Here is a 27,670-nt window from a genome sequence, read left to right on the forward strand (position 1 = left end):
GTACACGGTGTGCAATTGATGTCACTGCTTGCAGAAGAGGCATTTGCTTCTCTCTCTCGCTTTTCCAGTAGGTTCATCACAGAACAGTTGATTATTTTTTTAAATGAATTTTCTGTTACTTTTTCAGCAATCGAGTTAGGTTCGTCTTCTGCTACCCAACGAGAAGGCAACATCATTTCGTATGAATGAGTAAGCATAAATAAACAATACCAATGGAAGCAAAGGTAAATGGGGAGGGCATACACACATACACACACACACACACACACACACACACACAATTCCATGTGACAAAGCAGCACTGGTTAAGCAAATTTGGGCTGTCCCGAAAAAGTTCCAAACCTTTCGCGGGAATTATCAGCCACGGAACAATCAAACAAATCAACCCATCATCTCCCGCTCCCGTCTTCGATGACGAGCGTCTTGAACAAACGCCGGCGCTCTGCGCAGGGGCGAGTGCCGCAGGAAATTTAAATATTTTTATTGTAAAAATGAATAATTACCGAACCGTTCTGGTCGGGGAGGGGACAGAATGCTACAAACTGGCTACACAAAAACCCCTAGAAAGGAGAGAGAGAGAGAAAGAGGGCATGCCTTTTCTTTTCGAGGCTCTACCACGACTTTAAGTTTTTTTCTTTCTTGAAAGGGAAATGTCGGAAGCCGGAAGAAGGGCATCGCAAATCAAAACGTTTTCGTAGCAACACACACACACAAAAGCCCCCGAAGTGAGCCTTGAGACAGAATCGAATTGATGCTATCGTCACCGTGATGGTTGGTTAAACAATTTTCGCACCAACAGCAACGGCATATGCTTCCCTTTCGAAGGTAAAAGGACACCTGAGTGTGGAAGGAAGACTCTCGAAAACAAAAAAACTGAGCCCCTTCTGTAGAGAAAGCGCGGTACCACATAACGGTAAAGGATAATGATCAGTAACGCTCGTCGGTTGCTGTATTTTTTCTCTGTAGTCTTTCTTACCTTCTACACACACACACACGCGCGCGCTCCGCTTTTCGATTTCATTGCCCTTTCGCTTTTTTTTGCATCTCACCAGCGTGTACATTATCATTATCTTCGACTTTGGCCTCCAGTTACCCTACGGGCGTTATCTGCACGAACGGATCGTTCCAACCGAAAGGGCCAGGGCGATGATGCGATCGTGTGTTTGCTCATCTTTTTAGCTCGTCTTCTCGGTGAGACACACCGAGCGAGGTCTCCTGCTTGGGCCATGTGTGTGAATTTTCCCGATCCTTAGCCGCGGCCTTTGACTGAAGGGTTGCGTGTGCGGGTTTTGTTTTTCTTCCCTCTATTCGTATCTCTTCGGTTTAGTCATTTCAGTGCATCATCGGGTATGCAAATTTTTGGCTGCATCAGAATGCAGTAAAATGACACCCGGGAAGGCAGCAGCACAACAGCTTCGTTCCGAGCAATTGACAAATGAAACGGAAAACTTAAGAGACTCCGAGAGGCCCCGGAGGGTTGCAGGCGCAAGGAAGGAAAATCCTCTTTACTGTACTTGGGGAGCGTCGAGTTACACGCCGGAGCCGAAGGCAGAGGTGCCATAAATTATGCTATAATGCAATCAAACTCATTGGAAGAGATTCTATTTTTTGTGTTTTTGGTTCAAGCCGACGGCGTCAGAGATCATTTATCTTATGCGTTACAGATAGTTTAGTGTTTTTTTTACTAAAACAAAAAAAAAAATACTTCGATAAAGGTTCAAGCTGTATGGGGTTTTATACGGTAAACTTTGTGAACCGCTCAGGAACTGTATAAAATATTAGCTTTTATCTTTTTTTTTTTCAACAGAAAAAGTTCACTAAAACCGTAAATCGAACAAATGTTCACGACGATGCTAAGCATGCATCAACAGAGCGTAAGCACGACAACAACATGCTGCAGTGTAATGCACCATCGCCTTAGCGAACGCTACGGTGGCGTGGCGGCTTAACCTGTAATCTTCTCGCACGGCAAACGCCAGCAGCACGTGACTCGGGATCTGGATCGGAACTGGTTCGCTTCCGAACGAAACGATCACGATCACCGTATGGGGCGGAAGGTCAAGGTAAACTGGACACCTGTTGGCTCTAGTCTCTCTCTCTGTTGAACCAGAAGAGCGGCACCAGGCACGTGGCTGGGAAAAATAAAACATGAAATTTACCGTGCAACCGTCCCGGATCCCACTGTTTTGGGGGGAGAGAACATCACACCGAGCGTGATTTGGTTAAAGCTCAGAATGCAAGCCACGGCCGCAGCCCCCAAAAAAAGCCGGTTCTTTTGCTTGAACCGGTTTACCGTCGGGCAAAACATCGTTTTCAATAGAACGGTTTTGAAGACGTCTTCGCGCGAACCTTCTCCAAAATAGAGAGCAAACATTCGAAAAGTATGTACCATCATCCTGTGCACACCCCTCGCAGGCACACAATAAAGGTACGCAAAGGCAAAGTAAACAGCGCAATCGATCGATTGAGGCGAGCGTTGCTGCAAAGGCAAGCAATCGAATCAATAAAAGCAACAAACAAATGCTTCAAAAGCGGATTGATTCAATGGGAAAACAAACACTCAAAAGGGTATTCCGAAGGGTTATAAGCGCCGTTCGCCGTTCACGCTGATGCAGGGCTCGATCGGTACTTCGATTGGAAAATAATCTGTTAGCTTTTTAAACTACTTCGCCGGGTTTTTGGGTGCATCATCTATCATCACCCATCGCGGGCAGACGGTGTCGCTTTCAAAGGAGAATCGCAATCGATAGGGTCGCGGTATTTTTGGGAAGGGTGCTGCCGATGAGCGTTCGTTTGCCAATTTACAAAACTGGGGTTGTACATGTTGGACGGACGATACGAATTGGGTGGAGGTTAGCAGCTTACCTTGACGGTTTGATTCTTGAGCGGCTTGTCCGGATCGTGCACGTACTCGAGCGTAATGCCGTAGAACTGGCCCTTGTTGATGTACGTTATCCGATCGTCTTCCCGGCGCTGGGACGAGCTGATCGGGCTTTCCAGATAGTATTTGAAGCCAACGTCCGTGTATCTAAAATGGTGGAGAGAGAGAGGAAAAAACACAAAATTAACAATCAGCAAATCCGGTACTAATACTAAAATGTAGCAGCGTTCGGGTAATTCGCCCGTACCCATGCACGGGCAAGGATAATTAGTCGCGCGGGCGCAACATGAACGAGCGGGAGATTTCAATTAGCGCAAACGCGACCAAAAGGGAAACGATGTATTCACGCACAAGCTTTCGGTACGCACAGCAGCACCAAAGTTGGGATGGTAGATTTTCTACTGTGCCACACAACAACATAATTGAAAGTCTTTCCCTTTAGCGTACGGTTTCCCCGAATCGGAGATGCAGCCCGGAGGGCCGATTGTTGCGTCCGCTCTGTCCCATTCATTACATTCCAAATGCTTTCGCCAAATACGTAGCACACACACACACACACACCCGGTGGCTTTGCCATCTTTTCAAACCATCGCTTCAGTGCGGTAGAAAAAACAAACAGTGAAAATGCACTATCTGCAATCGTCTGCCGTGATGCGCTCGCGACAGTGTCAGGTGTGTGCGCTGCGCTGCTGTCTCCGCTGCAACAGTGTTTGATTTGAAACCATTCCTTCGCGCGTTGCTTTCCTCCCTTATCTACCTCTAGAGCCTTCGGTTGCTGCTGCTGCTGCCAACTAAAAATTGCGCACAAACCAAACAATCCGAGATGGTCAGATGTTTATCGGATTGGATTTTCTCGCGAATGGAGTCCGAAGACGCGGGCACACAATTAGAAATTTCTAAACACAATCAACCACCACCACCACCACGATGCGATGCGTTGGATTGTTTCGTTCCCTTCCTTGCGCGCCTTGCCTCATCGCTGTGGCTGTTTGATAGAAATTATATCAAAAATTCCTTAATCGTCCGCCGCAGCACCAGAGTGCGCCAGTGGGCTGCCCACTAGGGCAACCACCGAGGAGGGCAACCACATGAGTGTCACAATAAATTATCCGGTGCATCCGCTCCTCAGCTGTCGCAACCGTTCCGCGCGCAACCATCCTCTCCTCTCTTAGTGTGCGTGTCGATCAAAGGCGCGTCGCGTTGCAGATTGTCTGCCGGGCGCTCCCTTTCGTGGAACGGTGCGTGTCCGTGTGTGTGTGTGGACTGGCCACCGTACAAGTGGAAATGAGTGCCTACCCACTTTTCTCGCACACCGATGCTCGCGATGCATCAACAATGTGCACCAGAAAAATCATAATGGGGCGAATGAAAAACTGTGCGTGGTTTCTGCCTGTGGCCCAAGATGTCAGCAGCTACGTGCGCAGCTCATCTACTTTTCCTCCCTTCCCAACCATTGACACCGTGTGGTTGTCGTGGACTTTCTTCACTTCTTTCTGCCGATTAGGGCACGGAGCGACGGGAGGCTTTTAGAGCGACGGGCCCGGCCGCCTATCTTGGCCTGTTGCGCTTAAGGAGATAATTGTGGCATCGGCACTGGTGGTGGTGGTGGTGATGGCGGTCCCGGTTAACGGGCCCAGCGACTAATTGATCGATAATCGAAGTTGCGCGAATTGCGCGACTTTGGCGAGCGGCAGTGATTGTTGCACAGGTGGAGTCGGTTTGCTCCATCGTTTTTTTTTAATTCAGTTTGTGCGTGTGCATTCAATGCACCTTCCCGGGCTGATGCAGACAGTGGAATGTCTTTTAATGGAGCGCGAGCTTTGTGCTGCTGCGTCAGTAACAGCAGCTGTCAGTATTAATCGGTTTTACAGGATATGGGAGGATCGATTTAATTGTGCCATCTTTGCGCCGTGTGTGTCGTGGAAAACGGGGCGATGGGCAGGAACAGGCCCTTAAACAAATACCTATAAGCAGATCGATTTACGGAATTTACATGCCATCTTTTCACAAATAAATGGCCATCCGGGAGGAAGCAACATTTTTCGATTTTTAACAATCGCTTTTTTTTCGTTCTTTCTTGCTTATGTAGAAAGTAAAAAGTGGAATAAATCATCTCAATCTGCTTCGCTCGCTGGCCATTAAAAAAAGCTAATCGAAATGACATCCCGACGGCAACACAACTCTTCCCGCTCGTTCCAATGCGCCCGCCAAAAGTTTGTCCATGAAAACACACGGCAAAAGAAGGACAACACAACACAAAATCGCATTGCCGAACACCACTGCCATCGGCGACCGTGCACGAAAAAACATAAAATAATTGATCTATGATGCCCAATTATCGTCCACCGAAAGACCGAGGGTCGAGCGAGCTTCCCCTTCGTTCAGTGCGATGATTCGCGTACCATTTCATACGTTTATGACACAGAAGGACACCACCTAATGAAGGAAGAAAGCGCAATGTATGGCGAGGAACAGGAGAAACACAGCCACAACTTCACCACAACGACACAAGCGCGTGTGCGGCTTGGCCGGTGGCCCGGCGGCAGCTCGCGACCCGAACCGACCCGGGCGGCATAAAAATGCATGTATGCACATACATAAATTCGTCGTTATAATAAAGATTATGATTATCGTTATGTTTATTTTATGCCCACGTTGCGCACCAACCACGCGCTTTGCTGCATCCTTTTTGCTTCTTTTTTTGCAAGAGAGCACGGCCAAACCCACCGTGTCCATCCGTGTCAACCCCTCTCGTTGTGTTCCTCCTGCAAGGCAGGATAATATAATATGATGTTGGGGTCTCCGCGTGGAAAGAAAGTGCGCATTGCAAATTGGATATTTGTGTCGCAGTGTTTGGTGGGACATTCGTCGCACGTTCGATTTGATAACACAGACACACACACACACATATGCACGCATGCGAGCATCGGAGCATCAGAGTGGATCACCACCGCAAAGGGCAACGCTTTTCGTCGCACAGATGGAAAACAAATAAGCATTTTCTGGGGGCACCACGCGTTCTCTTAGGGGCCGTGGGAATAAACGAAAAACATTCGTTGCACACGGCTTGGGGCCGATTAAATGTAGTTTATTTGGGGGGCTTTAGCTTTTAGCTTGCTTTTTTATTTTTGCTGCCCTCGAAACCGATCATCCGCATGATGTCGAATATCATTACGCTTGCGCGACTGGTGATGCGAAATGACACAGCCACGACGAGCCCGGGACATGCCCGGGCATGTGGGCGGTCGATCGAATCATGTGTGAGGCAGGATGGGGGGGACAAGTGGATGATTAAAATACGAGACGGCGGCCATGGCGATCGGTTGGCCTCACGATGCAAAGCAAAGCTAAGACGCGCAAGGAAATACATTATTATCTTTCTTGCCCAACACACTAGGCAAGGAAAAAGTTTCAATTTATTTCATAGGCAGCCCAGGCTACAGCCCTAGAAAACTGTCCCTCCGGGGTGTTAATAGATGATAGGCCATTAAAATGAAATCAAACCGGTGGGGCACTGGTATGCATCGATATGATAACTGAACCATAGCATTTGAACGGGTAGAAGAAATCGACAAACTTCGCTTCGGGTTCACCGTTTCGGACCGATCGGCGTGTGGCAATGGACATTGCTTGGATACAGAAAAAAAAGAAAAAAACGACACGAAGAAACGCCAAGTGCTGGGGCGTCGATCGCGGTAATGCAATTAAAATGCAATTAAATTAACCTTTCTGACAGTGGGACCCACAAGGTGGCAGTCCCGCAGGACCGTTCCTGTCAACGGGCAGCGATGCCGTTGGTTTTTCGGGGTGGTGTATTCATGCGGAAAAACAGGTAAAATGTACACGAAATCCTGGCCACACGGGCATTGCCAGCGCTCGAATTGAAACGTTCCGCCGCAACACCGCAACAGACCGGCACGGGAGAGAGAGAGATAGATTAGGATGGACGAAGAAGCAGGAGTAAATCAGGATGGAACGACAACGCCCCAATCCTTATTTTCCTCCTCCTCTGCACACCACCATTGACGCCCGGGAGATTAAATTTCAATTAGTACGACTGTGTGTTGCGCCATTCGGGAGAGTTGGACGCGGGCCGATTCGTGCTGGTCGAAGCGTCCGGTAGAAAGTATTTGTGCGGCGCAAACCCGGATGATAATAAGCCCATCCTCCCAGCCAGTGGAAATCCGGCTTTAAAGCAAGCAAGAGCAAAACCAAAACTACAATTCAAGATCCGCACTGGCGTCCAAGGGCGCGAGCGCAGGCAATTGGCAGGCAATAATTCTCACCATTCGTCACTGCGGCGATGGCAACTCCGTGCGCCCAACCCTACTCGAAAATGGCCACCGATTCAGGTTAATCTATCAGCGCACGGTGCACTTGTGCTTCAATCACGGAATGCGTTCTCGGCAATTCCGTTTGCGTGGAAAAATGAACGAGCATTGCACGAGCGCGCCACTGATGGTGTTTTGATTGAACCGTACCTCTCTCCTCGTGCGAACACATCGCCCCAAAGAGCATCGCATTACGATTGCACGTTCCATTGCACCCAAACCGCTGGCAAGAAGAATGGACTTGGCAAAACTTCGCTCTAATTATGATGAGCATACAACACCGGATCGCCAAATAAAGCGCGTCCGTGCGGGATGAGCCACGGGAAACATCTATACACAAGAACATTACGCAACCTTCGTGGGGATGCAGTACCACTTGAGGGTGGAAGAGTGTCTGTAATTGAAAGATGCCCGGTTAATGGGTGAAGCCATTGGTTAGAATCACACCTCATTAGGAGCCTTTCAACGGCTCCTTTATTTGCGTGGCTTGGTCCTGGGGTATGATGCAACATGAATTAACGATATCGTATTAATCATTGCTCAAGGCGCACACAATGCGCCTGTACCACGCCTGGCATCCCGGCGAGTTGGCAGAAAATTGCGATCATTAGTAGGCTCGTTTCTCACGAACGATCTTCCCCGCCGGTTGTTTGCCAGACGAGTGGCCGGAACATGACGGCTCTTTCTCACTCGATGGCTCTCGCACGCGGCCGGACCATTGACTTTCTTTACATTTGATTTGTAGCGATAGATTTAAATCGCAGACCATTTCAAATAATCGCTACTAATGGTTAGCTTGCTCGCGGATTTCACAGCAGGGATTACGTTTCACCGTTATATGCTAGAAAAGGAAAGGGCGAAAGGACGGTACTTACATTTTTGGTATCTGAACTTTGTCAGCGTCATTCTGGCGGCCAAAGTCGTGCCAGGGTCGGGAGCGGGGTGCCGCTGCAGCACCGGCCACAGCGACGGCGGCCGCAGTCGACGAACCGCCGAGCGACGTGGTCGGGCTCGGCTGGCTCCCGTTGATGGCCAGATTGCGCTGCAGACTGGCGACGCAGGCCGGTATGTGGCCGGCTGCGTTCGGATCGACCATACCGATCGGTGCCTGGCACGGTTCCGCATAGTCAAACTGTTGCTGGACGTTGTTCTGGTCGCGCGGCGTGATCGCATCGGCACCGATGCCGGAATCGGGACTGGGCAGATCCACCGTCAGACCGGCGGATGTGATGGTCTTGGTGTAGATCGAGCCCGTCTTCGTGAACCGACCCTCGTACGTGGTGGCCGGCTGTGGACCTTCCGAGTCTGCCGCCGTACCGTAGATGGTCCGGGCCGGCGCGTACCCCTGGTTGTCGAAGTACTCGCGGTAGGTGTAGGGCTCTGTGATGAACGTTGTGCCACCCGGGCTGCAGGAGGGCAAGGGAGAAACAAAGAGAACGGGAAAGATGGCCATTAGTATTACAGACGGAAGTTTGGTTGAGTTTTTCAATTGAACGAAACGTGCTTGAGATTCATTTTGGAGGTAAACAGTGCGCGTCCAAAACAAATGCGAATTGTTGTTGGAATGGAGGGAACGCAATGAGTATTGAACTGAGCGCCATAAACGTAAAGATCAAGATCGATGTCATTCTTTGTTTACCTTTTATTGAAGAACAATTAATCGCGATTGATAACGCGTTTTCTTAGCGAATTGTTTCCACATTTTAAAGTACAAATGACTAATATTAGTATAAAAAAGTGGAAAAACTTACCCAAGTCTGTTTGGCGGATACATGTCATACTGTGCGTAGGAGCTGGGGCTGGGTGAGTTGGTGTTCACATTGGAGCTGGCCGTGGCTGCTGTGCTGTTCTGATGGGAAGGACCCTGAGAAAGAGAAACGAAAAACCAAATTAAAATCATATCTCAAAATCGCCACGGTAAGTTGACTTTTCGCGGCAATACCATCATTCGTTTCGTTCGTTTGTCACACATTCCATTGTTTTATACTGTTCGCCCCTGGCTCGACCCAACTAATGATAACCTTATCGTGTGGTTTTTAGCTCGCAACGCCCAAACCGTTCAACACCTTTCTAATGACGCCCGGTGTCGCTCGCCAGTACATTTGCACGGATTGTGAAAAGTGAAAATCACTAAATCTCCCCGCAGGCCAATCCGGCTCAAAAGCGGGCGTTTGCAGTTTGATAAACCTGTCATCCTACCCGCCCTTGCGAATGGCTCGTAAATTGGACAAAAAAACACACTCACGGAACAACAACCGTTGCGTGACACCCGGGCGGGATCAAGCCAGCCGCCTGAAAAGATTCCACCTGTTGCGCTGTTGGCGGACCGATTGTCCGTTGGCCCGCCGGTGGGAATGATGTGTAGGTTATATACCCAAGCGCGACGAGCGTTTAATTTTTACTTTTTATACGCGCTGTTGCAGCATACTAGAGAGGGTTTCCTGCAGCTCGTTTACGCTGCCCAGACGGGGCCAACACACTGCTTCTCCTCCCATCAAGCCATCCAACCGGCCTGCTCGGCTGCTGCTAGAGACATGGTGGATTGCTGTCAACTCATCAAACAAAACAAAAAAAAGAAGGCGAACAAAATATAAACGTCAAATGTCCATGCCGATTCGGTTCGATCGATTGACGGATTTCTAGGTTTTTTTTTCTGCTGAGTGTGTGTCGCCCTTCCCTCTCATCGAATCGGGTGTCTTGTTGAGACCTGTCTGCTCCTCCTTTATCGATCGGACAGTTGTTGATCATGCCCATAACGTTGTTTGAAACTCGCGGCCGGATGGCGGGACAAGGGGATTTGTTTTTATGTAAATATGCTAATTTTCAGCTTCGAGAGCTTGATGGATGAATCGAAAAGGGGATGCGAGATAGATAAAATCCCCCAATCACTCCTTGCTATTAGTCGACCTGGGGTGAGGTGGTGGTGGTGGGGTTGGGGTGCGTTTTGTATTATATCTCTTTGCTTGAAATATTGTTTCTCGCTCTATTTATTCCAGCTCACTTGACGATTCCGAAATCCTTCATCACGTTCGTCATCTCCGGAGCAAACACGGCGCGATTTGAAACAAATGGGACACACATTTTGAAACCCTCCCCAGCTTCCCCCTCCCCACACAAAAACAGAACAGGCCCAGCACAATGGGCACGGAGGACATTCGACAGCTCGAGGCAACCTGTCACGGCGACGATCGGATCGTCCAGACCCTGATCGCGCCTCAAAGGCACCTTTCGTTGGCTGAACTTGCTGCGCACTGGATCGAGAAAGGCTTACCTGCAGGTAGATCTGCGTGCTGCCGGGGGCAGCATACATGGTTTCCGTTGAAGGACTTCCAGGGCTGGGTGGAGGTTCTTTAATGTGCAGTGACGGCGACGATACCTAGAGTATATGCGTGTGTGTGTGTTTGTATGCAGCGAATTTAGGAGGTTTAAGATTGTGTGCAGCGGTGTGCAACCACAACACGATGCAAGGAAGAAAGAAGGCAAAACAACGAAACAGTCAAAATAATGGATGAGGAAAGTAGAGTAGGGGATGTAGGTGGGCATGAGAGGGTGGACCGCAAAAGGGTTTAGTAAAATTGGAAAACTATTTCCCCCGCCGCCGCCGCCGCTGCCGCCGCTGCCACAGGCCGACGAGCGAAATAGTTTGGTGAAATAGTTCGACCTCTATTAATCGCCCAGCTCTTCTCGCCCTGCACGTGGCAGGCACGGAGACGGCACCGCTTGGTTCGGTTAATTGAATTTTAATTGAACGAGAAACGTCGCCCAAAGGCATCGCGCGCGTACGCTGGGCGACGGGCCGGACGAAAGAACCGAGCGATCGATAAGCGACGAACCCTCCACCGTTTGGGTGTGTTCGGGAAGGGGGTTTGTTAAAAGCTTCATTCAAGAAAACATAAATCTTGCGACCGATAGGAGCGGGTGATGCTATCCATAACCGGAGCCGTGGGTGGGTAAGCGAAGGGAGCGAGAGGATGGAAGCAAAAAGGGAATGTGTGTACTCCCTGTAACAGACGCGACAGGGCCAGGTCTGCGGGCACACCTGATTTAATGCGTTCGTGCGTGGCGCCAACAAGGATGCGAGGAACCGTCGTCGCAGCACTGTGTCGCACTGTTTGCGCCGTTTCCTGCAATTTGTTAGCGTCACACCAGCCCCGACCGGCCAGGGACTATACAGGGTGTGTGTGTGCAGTAGGTGGATTATTGAATGAAGCTTTCACACGAGCGATCCGAGTTTTTCGCGCGAGGTGCGTGTAGTAGGGGTGGCAAAACCCGGGCGAGATAGAATCGAGGGAGGATTGGGATTGAGCAAAAAAAAAAGGGATCGATTTCTGCACAGATCGTGAAATGATGGAAACTACAAACTACTACAAACGGTGGTTGTTGTTACGCGGAAATTTATGTACTGCTGCTCGGATGCGCAAGGGAGCCCGGGTGCGAATGGATTAATTAAAACGGCTCATGATCGCTGAAACGGCTACACGGGGACGATAATGAAGGGGGAATGCATGTTGATGAAGATGTGCACGGTCGATCGTTGAACGTTTTCATGTTTAATTTAATTTCGATTGCATCTTACACACGATAAAGCGAGCAGTCGTACATGCATGTGGCGAAATTAATGTAATTGCGGTGGGACATGTTTCCATCGGCTCGTTACTGGGACACGGTTTCCTCTTTACCCTGTGATTTAACGCAGGTCGTAGCGTAGCGTTATTTAACAGCATAAGTCAAAATAAAAGCAAAACCCACCTGCCCATAACGAAATAGTTAGTAGGCAGATTGCTCCTCCCTGTGCAAAGAACCAGGGCGTACACACACGCACCGTGTTGCATGCGGTACCGCTCATGCCCGTCGGTTATCACCGATCGCCACCGGGCTTGCGATTATGAAACGCTTAACGATGGCTTTTGAGATTGATCGCGAAAAAAGTGGAATAAAAATTAAAATGATTGATCAGCATCCGTCGCTACCGAAACCGGGCGGCCCATGCGCCTAGCCCGTGCCCATGTGGTACGCGTACGCCCGGCGGGTTCGTTCCGTGTGTCGTAATGGCAAATCGGGGAGGGTGATTATATCAAGCGCTGAGACAAGTGAGACGGGCAACAAAAGAAGGTCTCTAATAACAGAAAACGCTCCAAAGGCATCCAACCCAGTGGGGCGTTTGGGGAAGGTTTTATTGTGCGATTAAACGTTTGCTTCCTCGTCCTGGTCCTAGGCGCGCATGATATTCAATTTTCGTTGAAAGAATTCAGCTCAGTCTTTAGTAACACACTCAACACACTGGCTTAGAATTCACGTGCTGACTGCTGAAGGTCAGTATTTGTTGTTTTTGTTCCGTAGCGAGCCACTGTTTCGATTGCTCCAGTTCTGACCCGTTGTAGAGTTAATTGAGTTTCTAAATAAATGCAGACAGACAAGCACGCGGAAGGGCTTTATGTGGTTCATCATTTATTTAAAAAAAAACACTCAAACGAACGGCCACCGCCGTCGAGATGGGGGTGAACCGATAACTGCTCTTGCCCCCGTTTTTGGATGATCATTGATTAAAACGCATGTATCTTGTTCAGTGGGATCTTCTCGCGGTGGTAAGGAGGCGAACGAAACTAAGAAACCACCGAGCCACCTTTCTCTACACTTTGTGTGGCTTTGGCATCTTCCCCTCCCCCCCGACAGCTTGTCGCTTCATTTTTCTAAACACTTAAACTCCCGGCATTCCCCTCCCACCGCTACAATCGAAAAAGTTAAATGTTTCTGTTTGATTGATTTTTGTCTTTGGGGTGGGTTTCTTGTTACACGGTTTTGTCTTATCAGCGCGACCCCGTCTGGCCAGGACGGGACCAAAGAGAAGGAAACAAATCAAACGCGAACGCAACGCAGAATAGATTGAATGGAGAGAAAAAGGGTACAGAAACAAACGAGAAGCAAAATATGTTGTACGAAACCAGACGGTCAAATAACGAAAAAAACTAACAATCGTCTGATTCTAATCAAAACGACAACTGTCAAAATTCAATTTCCGTTGAGCTTAATGATGGTATTTGTTTGTTTTTTTTTTTTTGCTTCTCGCTCCGTGTTTGGTAGAGGATTTAACATGCACGGATGATTGATTTGTTTTCGTACAGCGAGTACCGGGACGATGTTAAAACAATCAATTCAAATACCTTTGATTTTGTGTTCATTTATTTTCGGGTTTGAAACATTAGTTAAATATGCTCAATTGTATTTTTTTTATTTTTGAAAAATTGTTTCAATTGCAAATCTAATTTTAAACAGCCACGTGGTTGTGATGAAAATTTGCGAGGCTCAAATAGCAAAAACACGGTAATTCGCGCTACACAAAACCGCTGACAAGATCAGCTACCGTTACGCGCACCTCTCCGCTTGTGGGCTGTCGGTCCGGCGGGTTGCCGATTCTTAGCGTCTTAATATCGATTCTTGGCCCTCCAGCATAGAAGAAACTGGTTTTTTGGGGCTGGCGCGATGTGTTTGCTCTGGCTGTTTAGACACCGACCGAACAATGCAGAGCAAACAAACAAATGATCCATTAATGAAGTAAGCAAAAAAAAAACAACGTACACAAATAAGCTTCGACGGAAGAAACGCAAAACCAACGTTCACCAACGCACCGAAAAAGGATGTCGATCGAGAGAGAGAGAAAAAAAACTGTCCAATCATTCCGAAAAGCGAGGCTAAAGGGCGCTTGTCCGCGGTGAAGGACAGGGCACCGAAATAACCACCGAAGTAGTGCTTCGGTGCAGAGTAACCTTCCGAAACGACTAACTATATACATCGAAGGTAATGACGACGACGAGATACAAGCAGCAGCAGCAGTAACAAATGGAAAATAAAACAAAAAATAATCAAAAATGGATCACATTAGCGCAAACGCGATTGATACGCGCTGTCAGGGAGTGAGTCGTTTGTCGTTAATTTATGAGAGAGGTTCAGTTTCAGCTCAGCTCGGAGGGTAGTGATTGGGGGGCAGTTTGGTGTCCACTGCTCGCAATGAAGCCATGATGAGGTGAATAATAATACCCACTCAAGCGACGCTCAACTGACTAATCCATTTGCTGAGCTCATTAGAAAAAAAAAAGAAATGGTCAGAATTTGTTCGTAAATTAGCTTCATTTAGGCATACGATAAATTGGAAAGAAGCGTTAAAATGGAAGAAAATCTCCAAAAAAAAGCGAACATCACTCCATTGGGGAGAAAAACAAAAATGAAGAGATAAAACGAAACAAAACAAATAATAATGCGAAACGAAACAATTAACTGCGAACAGATCGTTGCCGTGGCGAAAGAAAGTGTAAGAATCTGGCTAAAGATGTAATGACGATGATGATGATGATGATGATGGCGAAAATCACTACCACTCCCCCTTGGCTTGGTCCGGGGGGGGGGGAGGTTTTGATGATTTATATAATTTAAGCAAACTCTGTGTACAACGTTTATTCCGGTAGCGAAGTGAAACAAGTTTTTGGCAGAGGAAACGACAGATCGATTGATTCCGATATTTCGGCGCCCGCGCGTATGGTGCGGTATCGAGTGACAATTTTTTTGTGCGTCTGCTTTGTGGCTTTACCGTGGCTACCAGACGCAGCCGTTGTGCACACTGCACACATTCACTTTGATCGGTTTTGTGGACCCAGTCCCTTCTCGAGCTTATTGCATGTCGGGAAGGAATTTGTTTTTGCTGCTCCTCCAGCATTGATTATTGAAATTTTATTGCCCTCGCGAATCAGATTGCAACAGAAGGATTAAAAGACAATAAAACACGTGATCATCTAGATAAGTGCATTTTTTTGGTTTTGGTTTTGGTTTGGTTTACTACCGAAACCTGTACGTGCCAGAGAGTGGAAAGCAAATTGAAATGCACCACGCCTTTTTGCCTTTTCGCCGTCGTCGATTTAAAAGGATTAGGTCGCAGGAGGTACTGGGCGCAGAGGCGCAGATCAAATAACAAATGAAACCAAATTTATTTCGCGCGGGAGTAGTGAAAGTACCCCTTGTTGCACCACCAGCATCGATCCTTGTAAGACGGATCGGTTTTTTTTGTCGGTGAGCAACTTTCAAATCGCATCGTCGAAGGATTTTATCCTCGTTCATGTCCTTTTTTTTATTATTACTCACAGATGGAGGGTGAGAAAAATGCGCCAGAGTGGCCAGTGTGTGAAAGATGGACGAACAGTGTTTTTTCAAAATATAATTTATCCCCCTCCATCACCACTCTGAAATGTGAAATATATTTTAACCATCCTCATACGCGCAACAATTCCGTTCCAGCCAATCACAGAAATGGGTGGCGTGCACGCAGTAAGCCGTTAAAGTTAAGTGCATTTTCACATTTAATATTTTTTAATTGCAAACCCCCATTTTACGGCACACACATATATACACACACCACGTATTGCTCACAATCGAAGGAGAGACGGCGCGCAAGACGTCTGTATTTTTGCAATTTTTAACGCTGCTGGAATGTTTTTATTTACTTTTGAGAGGGCAGGGAGGACCATTGACTGCAACGAAAGGATGCACACGTTTGATTCGATTTATTTTACGCCCCGATTTTAATTTCCAGCCCGGCGGTGAAGTTCAAAATTAATTATGAACTCGACAAAAAAACGATTACCCACTCTCACGGGACGTGTGTGCTTAAATGGTGTGCGACGCAAAACGCAAAGATCGATTTTATGGTTTTTTTATTTATTTCAGCAAATTAAAAGCAAAACAAAAAAAGAAAATGACGGAAATGGAGACGATCGTCATCGAAATTGGAGCGATTAGGGTCCCGTTTTGTCATGGCGCATGGCAGCATATCACAGCGTTTGCCCCGCCGTCTTTTTTTATTGGTTTCTCCGCGCGCAAAATGGAGTAAAATCGTTCGCCGCTTTTCCCGATCATCCCGTTGGTGGGAAGATTGCGATGGTATTTCAAAATATTTCTGTGAGCAATGAAGCGTAATTCGATATGGAGCGACTCTTACCACGCTCTCGCTTGTGAAGCGAAGCGGAGATCTAATAATTTTTGAAAAAGAATTAATTAACCAACTGTATCTTCCCCGATTTGCCGTCAGGATCACCTGCTGCTGCTGCTGCTTAGCATCACCGAACACCGAAAAGGGATGGTTGTGTTTTTATTTTCTTCCGCCACAGCTTCTTTGCGCCCGTACGCCCGCTCGAAAAACAGTCACCAAACACCACACAACGCACACAAACACATTGCTCTATCTGCATCGAAATTATTACCTTCGATTCTTAATTATACTCAATAAATTTGGATTTTATTTATCGCCCGTTCCGCCGCGATTGGCTGGCTGGTCCGGGAGCGAAGCGTACCCCGAAACGAAAGACTTCACCAAGCGACGAACCTTTCGAGCGAGGCGGGCGACGCAAGCGAAACCGAAAGACAGTCACAAACGATCGAAATTGGAATGAAATGTTCGCCCGTTACCGCGGCCGGCTAATGCCGAGGATCATCATGATGCTGATGATGATGATGATGATGATGATAGTATTGCCCTATTCAGCTAATACCGATCGCGGGGGGAATAGTAATATAATGATCGGCACCGAATCCCCTTCGAAATCTAGCGTCTTCGCACGCACACACACACACACGCGCGCGGCAGCCCGGCGCGAGGATTGGTAGCTCATTTAATTTTTAATCAGATTTCACAGACGCAAAGGCTGAGATTTCTGTCGGCTTCGGATTACTCTAGCCGATCGCAATCGAATTGCCGATGCGCTCGGGCCGAGCGGGGTTAGCGGGCTACGCGCATTATGAATATTTATGCGCCAGATTAGGTTATGCGGTGTGGATGGCCCTTCCCCATGCCCATCCCCCAGTGTCCGGCGTGTACAAATCTGCATAATTTTCTAGCACCCTCTCTCCCTCGCCCCGGTCAGGTGTCCTCGATCGGGCAAGCACAGGGCAAGGCCGTGCACGTACACGATTTATCTTCCCAATTTTCATCACCACCATCAGCGTGGCTGATTGGAAACGATCAACGGCGTGCTTCCCAGCCATGAGCGGAAGCTGCTGCATCACGTGGGGACAATACGCACGTTGATTCGGTGTGATAGCGGCGGCTAATCAACCCCATGTGTGTGTGTGTGGGTGACATTATTTTCTCCACACACTTTCATCGGCGCGTTTTTGTTTGATTTCGAGTGTGTCTCTTTTGCTGTCCTCTTGCCCTATGCCACCAAGCCACCATCCTAAAACGCCACAAAATCGTGTGATTGTTTTCTCACCCGCAGCGCTGTACAAACATTACCTCATTTTTTCTTCGCTAATTAATGATAAATCTACTAATAGGTGGAAACATGTCCAGTTCTCTATTCTCATAAATTAGCACCCAGCTAGGAACCCGCAAGGGGTACAACAGTATGCGCTTGGTAGCTGGTGGGGGGTTTAGCTGAATCGAAGAAACACTTTAGCGCATCGTCGTTTCTTACATTCCAATATCTATTTCCCACCGCATAGGAAGAAGTGGCAAATAAAATACAAACACACAAGCATACAGAGAGGTTCGAAAAAACACAACAAAAAGACAACATTAAACACATTTTTAGTGATAGGAAACGAACGCAGGGAAAAAAACACTATCACGACCTCCCGCTATTGGGTCAACCTTCTTCTGCTCGGAAGAGGGGCTGTGCCTGGGGGGTTGATACGATACCCGCCCGCCACCCATCCCAGCGGATGAGTAGTTAATTTATGCCGTCCGATAATAGCTCGATAAGTTGTCATTTGTTATGCACGACTGCGCGCTTGTTGTTAAGTACTCCAGCAAACACACACATAAACACACACAGGTAGTCATTTTAACCACACGATTGTGCTATTTTTAGCTATTGTTTCAGTCACTCAAACACTGGGGCTTCATATGGCAACCTAAATTGACACGAAATTGCCGGTGCAAGAACCTCCCGGAAGGCTTCTTTTCCGTTCTTATCAGCAGCACCAGCGCACGGTATGGTGTACCGGCCTACTGCTTCCCCGTTTCCTTCACCTTTTCCTGCGTGCGATATTTGTTGCTGGCAACCGAAAACGACCTGTCTGATAAGGGACAGTGTGGCGCGTTTACATTTACTCCGAGGTGATCGGAGGCGTCCCATCACCAGCAAGGAAATGAAACGACTCTCATTAGGAACGGCTAATGACTCTGGGTGTGTGTGTGTGTGTGTGTGTGCGAAGCGCCGGCAAACGACACGGACACTCAAACCGTTTTGCCTAATTGAGGCTTTGTTTGCTGTGCCCCTTAATTGTGCCCTCAACCGGGGCGGAAGAATGGGCCGATAGTGGGTTTTTGGGGTGTTATTAAGTAGCACAATCGATTTGTCCGACCGACAGCCGAGTTTATTAAATTCAAATCACTTTCTACGCGTTTCAAACGGCTCAAAACATTGTATCAAAATGTGTTGCAATATTTTCCGCTTTTTTTCAACACACCAGAGCACACAGTTTCGCAACGGCAGTGTTTAATACGCACCAGCACGCACGAACGGAACACGCAACGTGCGACACAACTTAAACGCAGCGCGCATCAAATTGTTTCACGTGAACGTGTACACTTGAAAGCACGCAAAAATGAACTCCTTTCGTCCGAAAATGCCGGCACATCTTGCAAACATTATGTTGCGAACAATTACATACAATGCGAGGAGACGGCAAAGGACGCTCGGGAGATCCGTTCCACAGCCGCCAGTAATTCACTGTCCAGCGTGGCAAGACAGAAAAGCCCTCAACAGGACGAAACACTGCCAGCAGGCACGGCAAGCACGTTCGCACAGCAAACAAAAAAAAAAACCACACGTAACACGGTAAACTCACGCACCAACCACGCACGCATACGCACTGTTAAATGTGGATAATTTATCGATCGGGCGGCACTACGGAGCCCAGCAAGAAGCAAGAGGTTCGTCGCTTGATGTCGATTTTTTTTGCGTTTTGCATTGTTTTTAGCTCCTTTCGGTGATCACAAAATTTGCCTTAAACTGTCATATTTAAAATAAATTACTGTCCACTCACAGGCACTGTGGGGCAAAATTGCAGTCGTTTCTTTTCCCCCCCCGCTTCTACGCCTTCCACTTCCACCGTACGCACAACAATGGAATTGCGGAGAAGGTGCGGAGTGTCCTTTTACTTTTGCCACTGCTCGGGGGGGTAGTATGATTCGTGATCGATCCCACTCTTTTTTTTCCACACTTTCCGTTTTCCATTTGCTGATCGATCGATGAAACGGAGAGTTTGGGTCGGAAAATTTGCGTCCAGAAGGGGGTGTATGTGTGTGTGCTTGTGGTGAAGGTATGCCATGAGTGGTATGGAAATTATGCACCATTTTTTACACTAGCACCGCAGGGAGGACGAAAATTGAGAACAGCGACAGTGCTTCAATTAATATAATTGTTGCACTTTTTTTTAAAGACATAACTCGAGACAGTAAGCAATACTTTGGTTTCCATCATTTCACGAACTTTGTGTGCAGCAATATACCCTCAGGATCCAGTAGAGTTTGAAGGAAGGACACGGAAAAGTGTTTAAAACTCACCAAGAATAATTAAACTTAAGACACCTTTTTTTATATGATTATTTTGTATAATTCCAATGAGGAAAAAATTAATATATCTGTTGACGGCAAACACTTTTCTTCACAGGTGGCTCAAACAATTGCGCCCTTCTTTTACCGGTGTGCACAACACAACACAACACAACTGCAATCACGATCGTGTACCGATCACTATTTCTTTCCGTGTTTGCTCACTAAAAATCACTTCCAGCAGCAAATTTCCGCCTCTACGTCCTGCATTAACCTCGAAACACAGAAACGTGCTGTTGTGGCGGGATGGTTAGGGTACGATGGTGGTGGTAGTAGGTTTCTTTCATACAGCCGGACCCAAGGACAACGGCCGGTAGTAGCACGACGCGCACGGGACACTGCAAAATTCTCACGCACGCACCGCACCGACGAACCGACGATCAGAAAACTCGAACCAAAACACGCTCGCTCATACACACACGCACACGGAGGAACGCACACGCACCACGATCTCGATTCATCAACGTCTTTTGATAGACTAAATCAAGCAGCCCGGACCCGGGCGTAATCAGAGTGGCTGCTGCTGCTGCTGCCTGTGCGCGCCGATGAAGTTCCCGTCCTCGGACGGTCGGTCGGTCTCGCCGGCAGTGTGTGTGCGGTTGCTCAGGCGCAAGGGAGAAAGGTGGCAAAGGGAACGCACCACTGCACTGCACAGAGGGAAAGGAATACATACACACAGTCCCAGGGAAGCACACCCAGGGGTGCGTGTATGCTCCGAAGGAAGCGGTCGCGTGTGTAAGAACGGGAAGCAAACATAGACGACACGAGCAAAGGAAACAGCGGGACAGAGACAGAGCAATTGAAATGATGGTACAAAAGAAACCAAAAAGAAGGAGCAAGAAAGAGAGAGAGAACAAAAAAGAGAGATGGAAATGGGACGAAGAAGAGTGGTGCGCAGAGAGATAAGACGAAGACGAAAGGAAAGAAAACCGGCAAGAAGTGCGTAAAGGAATGAGTAAGAGGCTTCCCTCTTCTCTCCCCCCTACCCACACATCCCCTTGTGTGGAGGGTTTATGGTTTAGGGGATGGTGGATGAGCGGGCACTCAATGTACGCAAGCGGGACGGGCCTATGCGGCACACGGATGCGCAAGTACAAGCGCGAGTGCAAGCGGCTTTGCGCTGCTCGATGGAGTGTCTTCCAGGAGTTTCCAAACACTCGGCAGGACGGCTCACAGTGAGTGATTTTCGTTCTGTGGAGCTTCCAAAAGAACATCAGAAAAGGATATTGGTATACGGGAGTTCTCAAAGTGTCCAAATATCCTGATGTATTCTGAACGAAGACTTAAAACATCCAGAAGATCTAAAATTATCTTCAAAAACCAATTCCAAACGCTCATGTTTGCTTCACTTTTGGGTAAAGTTGACATCACATCAGCTTTCCTTTGCGACCAAGTGTCCTTGGGATTTTAGTTCAACATTAGAACGACCCGAAACGTGCACAGTCCCTTTTGCCATATATGTTTCCTCTTCCCTTGTGCGTTTTTGTCGGTTTTCAAAACCATCTAAACCATCGTAAAACGTCACAAAGCACACCATAGCATGTCCAAGGCGCAACGACTTCGCGGAACAAACTGTAGCCGCAGCTTCCTTGCGCGGCGTTTCCAGAGGATCCACCACGGTGCCGCGATACGCCGGCAATGGTCATAAAACTGCGCTCTAACAGCCCTTACCATATCGTTCTGGCGGCGGGGTCTGGTGTCGTTTAATGTAGGGTTTTTAGAATCACCAAAAGTTCTTCCCTCCAGCCTTGGCACAAACCGCTCCGACAAGTGACGGGGGAAATGCTCCAGTCGAGACCTTTAGTCTTTTTGTTACCTTTTTTGCGTTTTATGTTTCCGCTTTTCAACAGCGCAACGCGAGGTTTGTTCTGCCGCGCAGAATAATTGCAGATCGTTTTCCAACAAACAAAAAAAAAAACTCATAAACAGTCGGTGAAATCTTCTTCTAGTGCTACTGGTGCGTATGGCACGATATAGTTGTTGGAAGGGCAGGAAACATTTTAATGACCCATCGCGGCTGCACTGGCCCCGGTTCCACGGCGCTTGAAAGACCCAGAACGGAAACGGGCAGGTCAGCAGCCAATGGCAAGCGAAGGAAATGGGGTTAGGTGGTTTATGTCGCCTCACGGGTAACACTTTCGGCGATTCATTTTTAGTTTCTCGGAAGCGATATTGTTGAGGTTCTGGGCTGTTATTGTTGTCTAGCAGTTGCAGAAGAGCCTTGGTCGCGACATTAAATGCGACACGAGACATCGTCGTTCTAAAAGCCAAAAATTGTCTATTGTTTCAGTTTGACAGCGTCTGCGTCATGTTCCTGCCCTCTTGAATGCACTTGATATGGAGTAAATAAACGGTTGCCCTGCATTGTCCCTTTCAAAAAAGGCAACAATAATCACAATGCGCTACGCATTCGGGACAAACTAATCCACCCCGATCGATTACACCTTTCATCATCCTCTAATCGTTCAATTGACAAATGCAATTGCCTACTGCGATGACAATTGGGTTGGTCCCCTCGTTCTAACAAGAAAAAAGCGGTGCATTCGATTGCACTTTTGCCACGAGTTCCATTCGTCCCGCTGAGCTGCAGCAGTGCCGCCCTGCAGTTTTTCGCTTGCGCAAAAACGGGAAAGCCCGCTGAAAGTGGCAAGCGAAAGGGCCAAAAGGGCTTTGCTGCATGGAGGGCAGGATCCCGTTGCTTTCTTGTAGACGTTGAAGAAAGCATGGCATAAAAAATCGGATCAATATGGAAATATTATTCGCACAACCCTTGGCGCAAAACGCCGCAAACCCGACACACACACGTGTTACGTTGCAGGGTGCTTTCACCTGTGTGTGCTTATACTTTCGTTTTGGAAAGGATATCGTATACACACACACGAATCGGTCGGCGAGAGGCAAAGGAAAAGGAATTTGATATTCGGTTCGATTTAACAGAAGAAGAAAAAAAGGGGGAATTCGATTGGGTTTTTGTGGGCTTCTAAAATCAACAAACAGGAGTGGTGACACAGGAGTACTTATAATTTGTAAACAAATTGGGACGAGGGAAAGAGATGCACCAGATGGTGAGTTTCGCTATTGTGGGTAAAATTGGGCGCATGTAAAGGTATTATAGAAAGGAAGCGAAAGTTTCGGCAAGCGCGTAAAGGATCGTAATAAATACTGTAACAAAATAAACACCAACCCCCAACCGTAAGGGAATTGGGGGAGTAAAAGGCATCTTACATTGAAAAGCAAACCCTCACCCCCATGAACACGCACCTTCTCAAAGATAACGAGAGAGAGAGAGCAAGGGAAAGAGAAGGAGAGAAACAATCGCCATAACTCGATCGTACGCGTGAGAGCAACAGAAAATTAAGGAATAAAACCAAAAAAACTTAACCATCGCGAACCATTTTCAGGCGTCAATCGTTCCGGGGGCCACCGAGAGCCACACACAAACGCACGCTTATCGCACACGCTTTACTGATGATAGTGGTGTGTGCCTTTTTGCGTGTGTGTGTGTGTGTGCTCGCATTCGATTCTCCTCTCTAAAACTCGGTCACTTAATCGCGCTCGCTGTTTCGCTTTTTTTAACCAGCCGAAGGGGTGGAGGTGGACCAACACCCCGAAGGGATGCGGGCGAAAGTTGACTACCGATGTTGGCAACATTATTTCACATTGTCACGCATGGCGAGCTGGCAAAAAGGATCCGCTTTTCGTTGCGCATTCAACTGCGCAGAAGGGGGGAAACAACTAAAAAGGACAACCATAGAATGGTTGGAGCGATTGATTGCTGAGGTTGGTGTAAAAGATAAAGCTTCCTCGCACCCCCGCCTTCCGGTACCCAACCCCCCATGTTACTTGTGGCGATAGTGGCCGATCCCTTACACAATTGGTTCCTCTCTCGCGCGTAATCATATGTAAACGGGGATCGTTACGGGTTGGATTTGTTTTCTTCCCTTCTTCCTCCTCTTCTGCTTGGTTCATGTTTCGGGAGCGGTGGCGCTTTCATTTGCGCAGCGCAGAACCACCATATAAGGGAAGCCCCGGGTGGTGCAAGAAAAGGCGAAAATCGCGAGCAAACAAGAAATATGCGGCTTTTGTCAGCTGTCAGGGTAAATTAAATTATCGGCAAATTGAAAGTATCAACCTGTTTCTTTTTTTTTAGTTCGTGCGTTTGAATGGATGGCTTTGGGGTGGGTGGGGGGGTTTGGTGGAAGGAGATTTTGCGATGTTTAATGATTGCTTTCGTCGGCTCGGTGAAGGTTGTCTCCGGTCGAGCGAGGGTGAATAATAAGAAATTGGGTTACATAAAAATGTGTTTATGAGCGGCACGAACCGGATGGGATGAGAGGGTGTGAACGTTTTTCCACTAATTCATGCAGAAGTAAAGTTATCCTTTGTCTTGCAGGATTAGATTAGAAATGATTGTACCCATGTTTAGTTTTTTTCCAAGGAGAAGGATTCGCTTGTAGTACAACATGCTGCTAAAATGTGCCTTCCCTAACGTGCATTGGGAAAGGAGGAGCTCCTGACACCGATAATTAATCATTTCGATTCCCTCTTGGGATGGTTTCTGCGATCGATGCAATATGAGGACATTAAACAACAACCCGAACGAATGATGATACTAACTTTAACCTTATGATTTGTGGAAATGAGTTGTACCATGGGAGGAAAAACGTACCTTTTGGTTGCGCGGATTTTTCGGCTCCTTGCGCAGATCCTCCGGCTCACGCTTCACGTTGATTGCCTGTGATGATGGGTGAGCACCGAGCAGCAGATCCTGTTTGGTGATGAATTTTTCGTTAGAATTTATTCCATTATTTTTGTATTATTGTATTAAAGAATTTCATGGCAAATAATATTAATGTTGAAACAAACGTCTAAGGTCAAAACATAAACAAACAGGTGCGATCGAGCGCGCGAAACGCAGTCATAACGTCTCGTAACGCACTGGTAACGCTTCTACCACGAGCAAGACGAGCAATCTCGGCTTCCCCTACTCCTGCTTTCTACAACGTGGACGCTTAAACACGCCCACTTTTTGTCGGAGCTGTAGAAGCGCAAACTTCGTGAGAGCCCGCGCGTTGTGGTCACTCACGTGCGTGAGCGACTTGTACGGAGACGCTCACAGCTCGAATTTTCATCCAAAGGGTTTTCTGCACGAGGTTTTCTCTTGCGTAAAATACTCCTGATGCGTGGAAATATTAGAAGAAAAGAGTTCACTTACCATTGCTTGCAGCGTTTGTCCATTGAGCTTGGCGCCGGCATTGGTGCTGCACGGGTCGACGGGTCGAGGTTAAAGCGGACGATAATGAGCCAAGATCGTGGCACGTCGTGAATTGCGCAGTGGCCATCGCAAGTGTAAAGCGATCGTCGTCAGTAGCAGCATAGTCAGGCAGCATTCATCGTTGTCAGCAAGTGCAAGGCACGGCAACGGTAGGATGAAACCGGAAAAGGAAAGAAATAAAACAATTTTTCATTAGAAACGACGAAACTTTTGCCAAGTCATTTACCGCGGAAATGGCACATAAATTGTGTTTAAGATTATTGCGTCGAAATATTCATTTGCTCGCGCTGCTTCTACCTTTAGGACCCTCTATTAGGTGCGATTTTTTTTCGCCGGCAGAATGAAAATGTGTTTCCTGCTACCATTCCACTGGCAGGCTCTCGTCGTCAGCTCGTAAAGTGACGCGTAACGCGCTAGCAGTTAAATTGGCGCCTTTTCGCCGCGTGTATCGCGTGGCGAACTTAGTGTGCAGTTTGCTTGAAATTTGCGCCATCGCTAAAGCAACACTTTCAGCCAGACAAACACACACCCCTCGGAGATCGGGATGGGGTACAATAAATTCTTGTTCATAAAATCACATAACCGTGTGTAAGCGTTCGCCCATGATTAGCCCATGAATGAAGCAAAACTCCGTCCAGCCCTTATCCGCGTTAAAGGCCGGCCAGTGCAAGCACGGCTTTATAAATGCAATTAAAATATTTATCATTTGCTGTGCAGCGGGGGTTGGTGCATCCTGGTGAAAGCCAACACGCAACGACCTCGTTTGGGAAAGGATCATAAACATTTATGCTTTTATAGGACACCGCGAGCTGGTAACGCCTAGGTTTGCTCGCCTCGAGTGTGTCCCACCGAGTCGACACTTGTTGCAGCGAAAGCAGTGGAGATGCACCTAATGCAGCCGTATTTAAATAAAGTTTCGTTAGATGTGGAGCAAATCTGCGTGAAATAGTTTTTCAGTCTCACATTTTATTACCAAACTCGTCGTCGTCGTCGTCGTCATTGCCGCAAAAGGGAATGAATCTTCCCAAGGCGGCCCTTTCCTTCCACACTTCGATTAAACAACCCTACCCCGGATTGGATGCTCCCCATTCTGTAGCTAATTAAGTTTTGGAGAGTTTCCAGCGTCCCAGCAACGGTGGCGAGGCCCGAGCCCAAACCACCTGACGCAAATCGTGCCCCAAACTCGCGCGCGCGCAAAGCGGACCAGAGCTGGCAACGCGACGCGACAGTGGCCATAAAAAAAATTCGGCAGATTCAATTTACATAAAATCATAATAAATACCTCGCCTCTGCCCAGGGAGGAGTTCCCTTCCCGGTTCCGGGGCACAGTACCGCGAAGGGAGTGAAAAATATGAGAGATTTCAGCTGATTGATCGTAAAAAAACACAGACGACAGAACCGATCGTTTTGCTGTGAACAGCATCTCGCCTCCCCCCCCCCCCCCTCCCCTTTCTTTTACGGAGGTGTTTTCCGATGGGGTTGTGTGCGGGTTATAATATTTGAGGTGGACTTCTTACCCTCCCTTCAACCCTTTTGCTGCTGCTGCCTTCTCCTGCGCTGCATTTTTATAGACACCCAACAAACACACAAAATCCATACTACAAAGCCAAAAGCACCACAGAAACAATCTTGCGCGATATCTGGAGCGATCGTAAATATTTTTATGTGCTCTCGTGCTGTCAGAAAACAGAACGCGATTTGTGTGATAAAGCTGGAGGAAGAAGCTGAGGGTGAGAAAGCCCCGGGAAGAATATGTATTTATTGGTGTAAACTGTACGGTATTTAAACGCACACCGACGCCGCTAATGGTGACCGAGGGGGTTCGATTGATCGCGCGAGGGAGCGAAAGAAATTCGATTATGATCGGAGCAGAACGGTTATAAAACGGTTTACAACGTACGAACCCGAGCCCATGCCCGGGAATGAGTGAATTAACCTGTCTCCAAGGATATAAAACCCTGCGTACGTGAGTGTGCGTCAAGCCACGAAACGGCTGCAGCAGGGCCAATTTGTTTGGTTTGTTTACGTGCTGTTTTGGGGCTGCGGAGCGCTTTCCCGAGTGCGCATAGTGTTTTGCTCCCATTTTTATGGGGCCGCGGTTGCATTTGTTCGTTTAATTTGGATCCCGGGGAGGGTGGTTTTGGGGGCTGTGATAGTAGGGGTAGTATAAATTATTCATGATTTTGTTTTTCAATGCTAGAAAAATACATCACATTCCGCCATAACATGGCGCGTTTTGAAGAAAAACACAGATTACGTTATCTAAACTGGGCTACTTAAAAATAATGTTTAAAAAAATAACGACCGATCACTGTAACACCGAAACGTGTTTTACATTAAACGTATTTAAAAATCGAACATTAAATTAGAGCAAAACATGTCTCGAGCCGTTTGCTAGGCTGCTCGTCCTAATGCCCTGTTGAGGGACGGTCCGGAATGGCTTTATGACTACCGTGCCCGAGAGAGCTCGGCCCATTAATTAGCTTTTCCCAGGGTGTGCCCGACCGCACATCAGCTCTCTCGTCTCCTCATCCGTCTTCCCAGCCGTTCCCAGCCCTCTGAAATTTTGCATCCACCGTCGA

The 27,670-nt window shown here is 47.7% G+C and overlaps 1 protein-coding gene and 1 long non-coding RNA gene across 4 annotated transcripts in view; one reads left to right on the forward strand and one right to left on the reverse strand.

Moving 5' to 3' along the window:
- Positions 1 to 27,670, reverse strand: part of LOC1276249 (protein grainyhead) — a 191,275-nt gene that overhangs the window by 42,532 nt on the left and 121,073 nt on the right. For all 3 annotated transcript variants that reach the window (XM_061649475.1, XM_061649476.1, XM_061649474.1), the window contains exons 4-9: positions 25,029 to 25,074; positions 24,483 to 24,581; positions 10,484 to 10,588; positions 8,964 to 9,076; positions 8,088 to 8,618; positions 2,866 to 3,028 (exon numbers count right to left, since the gene is read on the reverse strand). In XM_061649475.1, the coding sequence (XP_061505459.1) occupies positions 2,866 to 3,028; positions 8,088 to 8,618; positions 8,964 to 9,076; positions 10,484 to 10,588; positions 24,483 to 24,581; positions 25,029 to 25,074 (1,057 nt within the window). The remainder of the gene's footprint in view (positions 1 to 2,865; positions 3,029 to 8,087; positions 8,619 to 8,963; positions 9,077 to 10,483; positions 10,589 to 24,482; positions 24,582 to 25,028; positions 25,075 to 27,670) is intronic.
- On the forward strand, positions 8,987 to 10,589 carry LOC133391977 (uncharacterized). The gene is made up of 2 exons (XR_009765397.1): positions 8,987 to 9,129; positions 9,253 to 10,589. It is a non-coding gene; the product is annotated as an uncharacterized LOC133391977 (long non-coding RNA).

Source organism: Anopheles gambiae, chromosome 2, assembly GCF_943734735.2.
Source record: "Anopheles gambiae chromosome 2, idAnoGambNW_F1_1, whole genome shotgun sequence".
Lineage (NCBI taxonomy): Eukaryota > Metazoa > Arthropoda > Insecta > Diptera > Culicidae > Anopheles > Anopheles gambiae.